The sequence below is a fragment of the Trifolium pratense genome, linkage group LG6 (assembly GCF_020283565.1).
Source record: "Trifolium pratense cultivar HEN17-A07 linkage group LG6, ARS_RC_1.1, whole genome shotgun sequence".
Lineage (NCBI taxonomy): Eukaryota > Viridiplantae > Streptophyta > Magnoliopsida > Fabales > Fabaceae > Trifolium > Trifolium pratense.
This window is the reverse complement of record NC_060064.1, coordinates 16,782,161-16,790,533: the sequence shown is the minus strand read 5'-3', so window position 1 is coordinate 16,790,533 and position 8,373 is coordinate 16,782,161. Positions and strand designations below refer to the sequence as shown.

Here is an 8,373-nt window from a genome sequence, read left to right as displayed (position 1 = left end):
ATCTAACACCAAAAACAACTCCTTTCTCCCCATCAATATGGTTTATAATTTTGATAGCAATGAAATTTTAAACACCGGAGTGACTCCTATCAGAAGTCACATTGCTTTTGCAATAAGCTTGTTTCCTATTTGGGTGTATCCTCTTTGTAAACTTTTTTTTTTTCAAGCTTGTAAACTATTTTTTAATCAAAACGTTATTGAATAATATAATATTATTCGAGTGTTACACAAATGTAATTTAATCACATGATTTCTTATAGGAGTCCACATGCCAATTCCTTTAAATGTGACACTACAATGTAAGAAATATTGACATTTGATCCTGGTAGACACTCCAATATTTATACATGATTTAAGCTTTTTGAATATACTAATATTTTCACAAAGTTTTGACTATCTTACAAACGAATGTCTTCGTAAATTCTTCTCGGAGGATAATTAATATTTCCAACTCCCCTAACACCATTTTAAAAAGCAAAAATGGTGCATGAGTTAACTTTCAAAAGGAAAAATGGTTTAAAAATAAGTTTTTGCTAACGTATGAGAGTGAGACATGATGCACGGTATACAAATAATTTCACCATTTTAATTTATTTTTATTTTTTTTAAGAACATTTGAATTTATTTATACTCACACTCACATGAATCATGATGAACCCTCAACACTTTATTATTAGTATTTTCCTTTTCACTTGTGGGCATGTAATAGCCTAAAAATTATATATCTTATGAAAGTAAACTTCATCATCATTGATATTTGAAGAAGAATAAAACTTTACAGAAAGGTGTATTACTATTAGCAAAAAATGGGAGTGCAAATAGTAACCGCTCAATATTAACCCAGCTAAATTTGGACTAGCTCGCCCTCCTAAGAAAAGTCTCATCCACAATGTGATTTTGCCAAACCATTCTATATCTCAAATCATCAAACATAAGTGTCCACAAATTCTAGTTAAAAAAGAAAGTGTCACACAATTCTAGTTCAAATTGGCATAAATGTCGAAATTGCTAGGTTGAACGTCATGACGAGATTCGAATCCGGTTCCTCCACTTTGAGCAAACAAAAAAAGTGAAATATAAAGCTGAAAATTTACATGCAAAGACATCAAAACAATCTTTGAGATGGAACATAAAATTTCATTCAAATATTCAAACAGCAATGGAGGGTTCACCATTTGGACCCTGCAAATTTGCAACACAAGTCCTTGACTCAAGAGACTGAAGACCTCTAACAACATCTAACATTGATGGCCTTTTTTCAGGTACCACAGAAGTGCAACGTAGAGCAATATCTAAAGCACCAACCATTTCTTTGTGACAAGTTTGTGATATTTTACTGTCAAGAACTTGGTGCACTCCATTAGTAATGTTCACTTTCCTTCTAACCCATTTCACTATGTCAAGTGAGGACTCACTTGAATCGGTTTGCTCTGCTTGTCTTCCACAAACTAGCTCTAGCAATACAACACCAAAGCTGTACACATCCAATTGTTCACTTGCTTTTTTGTTGTAACCATATTCTGCAATGCAACAATACAATTTACTATGTGAAATTAATATGATACAAAATTATTGCTATGGTTTAGTTGAAAAATTTATACTACTTTTTACATCAAACATGTTTTTTGAATAAAACTATCCATCCATACATAATAAATCACTTATTCAATTCTACTCAAATTCATGTTTGTCAAACACATGAAGCACGGACGCTCCTTGAATTAGGCGTGTCTGACACGCCACAACACTGACACTTATAATTCCATTAAATTAGGTCCATTTCAGTGTCCGTGTCATATCTGGTGTCTGCGTTCGTGCTTCATACTCAATTAATTATCATAGGAAACTCTATATGAACTACATACATGAATTTGCTCTATTATTGTAATTCATATAACTTGTCATACCTGGAGCAATGTAACAAGAAGAAGATGCAGCTTCAGAATCCAAAGTTGATTGAAATGCAGGTTCTCCAACAATCCTATCAAGAGCAAAATGTGTAAGTTTTGGCTCAAAGTTAACATCCAACAGAATGTTCTTTGACTTGACATTTCTATGAACCAAGTGTGGAACATAATCCTTGTGAAGATATGCAAGTCCTTGAGCAACTCCAATAGCAATCCTTAATCTAACTCCCCAATGCAACTCAAAATTCTGACTAGAAATCAAGTCTCCTAAGCTCCCACCATGCAAGTATTCATAAATAAGAAAAACTGACTCATCAGAATGGCAAAACCCAAGAATCTTAACAATATTCTTATGCCTAATTTTAGCCAAAGTTTTGACCTCAACTTTCAAACTCTTTGAAGACTGGTTTCCAAATTTAACCAACTTCTTCACAGATACTAAATCACCACTAGGTAACCTCACAACATAAACATTCCCAAAAACTCCATTTCCTATTGAGCTTTTCTCATTCATCCCTATAACAAGATCATGCTCAGTAATTCTCAGAGGAAAGAAAAACACCGAACGCCACACCGCAGCTTCATTCTCTTTACAAGATCTCCTATACAATATAAAACCACCAGCAACAAGAGCAGTTCCAGCAACAAATGCTAGAGAGATCAAAGCACATGTCAAGGTTGTAAGACCAGAAGCAGAATGGTGTCTTGGCTTGTCATCAGAACATGAATTCGGCAATCCGGGACCGCAAAGAGAAGGATTACCTTCCAAAAATGATGCAGGAAGACCAGATATCAATGAGTATGGCACTTTACCTGATAACTGATTAAAGGAAACATTGAAAAGAGCAAGCTTCAAGTTTTGAAGCCCTAATGGAATTGAACCAGTGAGATTGTTATCTGAAAGATCAAGGTAAGTAAGCACAGGTAATTCAGCTAGAGAAGAAGGAATTTCTCCTGTGAAACTGTTATCAGCTAAAGAAAGTGAAACTAATTTCCTGCATTTTTTCAACTGAGGTATATGACCAGAAAGAGAGTTATGAGAGAGATTCACTATACTCATAACTGGTGAGTCACAAAAATTAGGAGGAAGTTCACCATAGAAATGATTAAGAGAAGCAGAAAATCTGTATAAGCTTTTAACAAAACCAAGACCTAAAGGAATTTTACCATCAAAAAGATTATTATCAAGCTGAACTTGTTCTAACTGAACAGCTTCTAAGATTGACTCAGGTATTTGTCCTGTGAATCTATTGTTTTCACCTCTAATGAGCTTAATTTTAGGAAGTGAAAATAACACAACAGGAAAATCACCAGAGAAACCATTGTTCTGAACTTGAAATCTCTCAAGACTCTTACACTCACTAGTTGTGTTTGGTATTAAACCAGTGAAACTATTTGTGTGAAGACTTAAATTTATAAGCACTTTTCCACTACACAAACCATTTGGAAATGACCCTTTAAGCTTATTTTGTGAAACATCAAAAGAAACAAGATTCTTAAGAGAACTCACAAGAGTCTTAGGAACCTCACCAGTTAGATTATTCTGAGAGAGATCTAAATAACTTAAACTAGTCAAACCCTTCAAAGACTCAGGAATTTCACCTTGAAAAGAAGAACTTTGCAAAAAAAGCTGCTTTAGATTCCCAAGCTGACCAATATCCTCTGGAATCTCACTAACCAAGTAAGGATTTTCAGACAAATCAAGAATTTCTAACTTAGTAAAATTACCAAACACCTTAGGTACATCACCAGAAAGCAAATTATTAGCCATATTAAGCACTTGAAGATTCTTCAATGAACCTAAAGTATCTGGAACATTTCCTTCAATATGATTTCTACTCAAATCAAGCACAGATAATGAAACAAAAAGTGAAATCTGAGATGGGATAGTACCCCAAATAAGATTATTACTAAGATTCAAACTTTTCAATGAACTACATTGAGAAAGATGAAGAGGAATAGGTTGGTTGAAAACATTATTAGCAAGGTTAAGATCAAAGAGATTTGGAAGGTCACAAATGGAAGATGAGATATCACCAGAAAGATTTAAGCTTTGAAGGTTAACAGAGGTTACTGATAGTGGTGAAGAAGAAGAAGAAGAACAAGAGATACCAGTCCAGTTACAGAAATGGGTTTGTGAAGTGTTTGACCAAGTTGATAAAGTGTTTTTGGTGTCTTGAATGGTGGATTTGAATGAAAGAAGGGTTTGAAGTTCTTGTGATGAAGATGATGAAGTGAGGTTGAAGTTGAAGATTGAAAAGGTTAAGGAAAGAAAGAACAGGTATATACAGAATGTAGACATTGGAAAAAACAGAGGTTGTTTGTTTGAAAAGTGTTGTGTTTTGTTATGTATCAGTGTTAGTGTTACTTAAAGGGTGTTTCAGAATGGATATTATTGGTGGATTTTTATGTGCTGGAAAGGTTAAAAAAAGTGTTGCATTTAGTTTACTACGTGAAATAGGTTATGATAGCTATGATGAATATGAAGAATGGGAATTGTGTTGATATAGAGCTCTCATAATAGCTTATGAAAAGTCTGTTGTTTTTATAAATGCATAGTATTGTTGTGTTTGTGTTTTCACCTTTTGGTAGATAGCACAGTGTAGAACCCTTGATTGGTGCTTACATTTAAATTATTTTTTGGGTTAGTTTGTAATTTTAGTTTATATTTTCATCATTTTATGAAATTAGTAGTCAATTTTAAAATTTAACAATTTTGATTTCTCTATTAAATATTTAGTCTAAAATATGGTATTCGACGTCAAATGTGAGAATAGGCTAGGGTCAGGGAAATTAGACTTTGCTAGGTTTGAGGTTATCAAAACATTTAAGGTCTAAGCATGAAGTCTATCATAAATTTCTATTTTAAATTTGAGTCTCTTCTTTGAAAAGTTCAATATAACACGTCTGAGTACTGTTAATCAAAGCAACTGAAGTCTATGTCATCAGTTAAACTAAGCCGGGTGGTAGAACCTTTGTTACAAAGATATCTTTGATAATCTATTTAAAAATCTATTTTATGCTATGAACAAATTTTCATTAGTGATTGATGCACTTTTTCAACTAATGTTTTTCACTCTTTGATTTTATTTAGAAATCTCTCCAAGATAAAGCCAAAAGAAGGTTACAAATTTAGAAGTTGGAACTTGGAAGACATTGTCCCAACCAAACTCAACTCCCAAGAATATGAAGGCATTGCCACCACCACCCTAGTGATTGACATTATAAAAGTTTTCACCTTAGATGAAAAGAAATGACGTTTTTCAACGTTGTTAAATGGAATCCAAAGAAGGTTTAGTAGAAATAAAATTGACCTTCTAACACCCAAATTTTGTTTAGGATTACCAGTACAATTCAATGCGTGTATGTATCACATTACAACATTGATTGAATGTGTTTTTGGATTTAAATCAATGTGTCACGTGACCATATTGTCAATTTGTGTTAGGGACGTGGCGTGGGGTCTCTAATTGACCATCAGATATCAGAAAGTCAGAGACACCTTTATTATTTCATTATGTCAAGCTTTCAAATCAAACAAAAACATAAATAAAGGGTGAAAGAATATACACATATAATATTTATTAATTTTTCTATATTAAATATTATTTATGCACTAATCATAATCATCCACCTAACTAGATTGAACAGTCCAGTTGGCAGATTATTGTGGTAAAAACCAAAAATAATTAAATAAGATAATGAAATATTTTAAGTAAGTTTTTTTATCATGCATAAATTTATTTTTACAACTTATGAAATTAATAAGTCTAAATATTAGATGAATATGTTACCATAGATTTAGTTCTAATAGATAGATCATTTGATTATAGATATTTCTATTTTTTGCAAAAGATAAAAGTTAAAGTATGCTATATGAAATGGTGCTGATCTTTTATACCTTAATCAAGATTTTTGGAAGTTTGATTTCTGGTTTAAACATGCAACTGTGTTAAAACTAAGAAAAAGTTTGTCTACTATTTTAAATCTCACAAGATTTGATATATTAGTCTCTTCAATCACGTGGAGATGATTACTTACGTAAAAAAAAAGAAGTTAAAGTTTGCTCTAATTCTAAATTGATACTATATATACATATATGCACAGTTTCACGCGTACATGGGATTGAAAAATTAGTTAATAAAATTAACCTCGTAGATGGTACTATAATACTCCAAATATTAGTAGAAGTTAGAGGAGAGGGGTGCAATTTGAGAGGGAAAAAGTGAGTGTAACGAGGATAAATAAATAAATAAATAAATAAATAAATAAATAAATAAAATAGGGGCAAGAAACGAAGGATTCTCGTGAGGGACAAGGCTGACTATGAGACAAAAGTCCCCATCTCACGTTTCAGACTTGTTAATTTTGAATTACGTACCCTACATGTTACATACATGGAGAGGTCAACATCATGTTTGGACTTTGGATAAGTATTGTATTGCTCATTTGCTATTACCTAAATTAATTTAGTATTTTGTTTGCTTTGGTTTCTTAATTCTAGTTTTATACTATAGTAAATGGCTAGATAGATCGTAAAGAATAAAGATTACATGCAATTTTACGTTGTAAGAAAATTCGTTCATAAATTTGAGATTCGATGACCGTTAGTTGGAATTGTATGACGTAATTATAATAGAAAAATTTAAGGGATAGATAGTGGAATGATCGGTTTTCTACAACATGTCAAATTAAAGTTGAAATTCAAAGATGTTTCATGTGTGTTAGAAGGAATATATTGTTTGGTTTCAAGTGTGAGTAGTTAATTATCACAACGATTATGAATGAGTAGAATGTTGAATTTATAAAAGAAATAACTCGTTAATCTAATGTCTTATAGTTTTAGGTGGAGATGTTACGTCTCCCTCTTTTATGATCCTGAAACATTGACCCAATTGTTTATCCCAAAATCCCCACGGATTCCCCAACATATGTGGGGAGGAAAAACCATTGTATGTAAATTTTAGTGATGTAAAAGTATACATTTAAGATTTTTACTAAAAATAAACGGATTGCTCCTCAAGTACTTGTGTGTTGGTTGTGGACATTTATATGAAGATGATCCACGATAATCTAGAGTGGGTGAGGACCATTTAGGGCTCTTTTTCAAGAAGAAGAATATTACATTTCACCAATGGAAACAACTAGAGTGTCATGGATTGGACCACTAGATTGTAGATCTTCTGATACACAATATACATTTGAAGGACCACACATTTATATCCACTCTACTGTTTGAGCTGAAAATTTCACACCATTATTAATGTTCATAATCATTATTTTAATTCCATAATATGTTTCATAGATGGATTTGGACACCAATTACTTGATCGTTGAAAAAGGGTTGAAACCATAAAATAACAAAAATATTCTACACAATTATGGGTTATTTCCTCCGACTTTAATTATAAACAAATATTGTATTCATTTTTCAGATTCATTGAATAACTTATGTATCTGATCATTATTATAGACCAATGGAGTATATCTTTGGATATACTACTAGTACTAATATAATTTTTCTAATATAAAAGAAAATAACAAATAATAACAATGCTATTTTGCTGGGAAGGAGAATAATAAAGTCTACCTCCTCTGACAAAACGAGGTGAAATCCAAAAAGTTTCATAAAAGTATAGGCAATTGAAAAGATTCTTTAAATTTTGCATAATGCAGTTATCATCTTTATTAGAGCTTTTGTTTCCCCACATCACATGATCTTCAGATTTTGGGAGAATTGTTATTTACCAAATAAGAGAGGGAAATATGTGAGAAATGGTATGAAATGAGAGTAAGATGTTAAAAATAGAATAAAAAGAGAGAAAATAAGATAGAGTTTATGAAGTGAGAAAGAATTCATATAAAGGTATATAATAAAAAAAATTAAGTCTTTTTACAATTTAGATGATAGCCGTAAAAACGATAATTTCTAGCCGCTAAGATATTAAATTTCAATTTTACTTGACAATGTACATCAAATGGTGAGGATGCAATACGGTGTCGGGTGTTGCAAAACTGTTTGCATAAATCATTTACCTTTTTAAAATGAGTGAATTGTTCGGACGCGTATTCAATTCTATAGATATGTTTATAATCACACGTGAAACTATGGGAAACAAATTTGCTTCAATCATGTAACTACATGACATAGTAATTGCTTTCATCCGTCTAATCATAATCAATAGTCGAGATTGTTTAAGGTTATTTTTTTCATTGTGATTTGAACTGTTCAATTTTAAATCAACAGTTGATATTTATTACTGCGTGCAACTACGTCATTTTCCTGAAATCTTTGATACGAAACTATGTGTGATATCCCAATAAATCATTAAGCACTATATCTTAACCAAAAACTTAGATTAGATATATGATCATATAACTTATATGTTGTTAAATCACCTATTTTTTTTAGCTTTAGGATGTTTGTATATGGCATCCATAAGATGAAGGTCAACAACAATTATCT

General features: G+C 31.7%; 1 protein-coding gene across 1 annotated transcript; it reads right to left on the bottom strand.

The window, feature by feature from the left end:
- Nucleotides 1–952: 952 nt before the first annotated feature.
- LOC123888380 (probably inactive leucine-rich repeat receptor-like protein kinase At5g06940) lies at nucleotides 953–4,509 on the bottom strand. The gene is made up of 2 exons (XM_045937423.1): nucleotides 1,908–4,509; nucleotides 953–1,520 (listed from the first exon to the last, which is right to left on the bottom strand). The coding sequence occupies exons 1-2, from the start codon at nucleotides 4,207–4,209 to the stop codon at nucleotides 1,150–1,152; spliced, it is 2,673 nt and encodes an 890-aa protein (XP_045793379.1). The 5' UTR covers nucleotides 4,210–4,509; the 3' UTR covers nucleotides 953–1,149.
- Between the last annotated feature and the right edge of the window lie 3,864 nt (nucleotides 4,510–8,373).

Coding starts and splice junctions, on each gene's coding strand:
- LOC123888380 (XM_045937423.1), bottom strand. CDS start 4,209: ATGTCTACATTCTGTATATACCTGTTCTTTCTTTCCTTAACCTTTTCA. Junction 1,521..1,907: donor TTCTTGTTACATTGCTCCAG/GTATGACAAGTT, acceptor GTTGCATTGCAG/AATATGGTTACAACAAAAAA.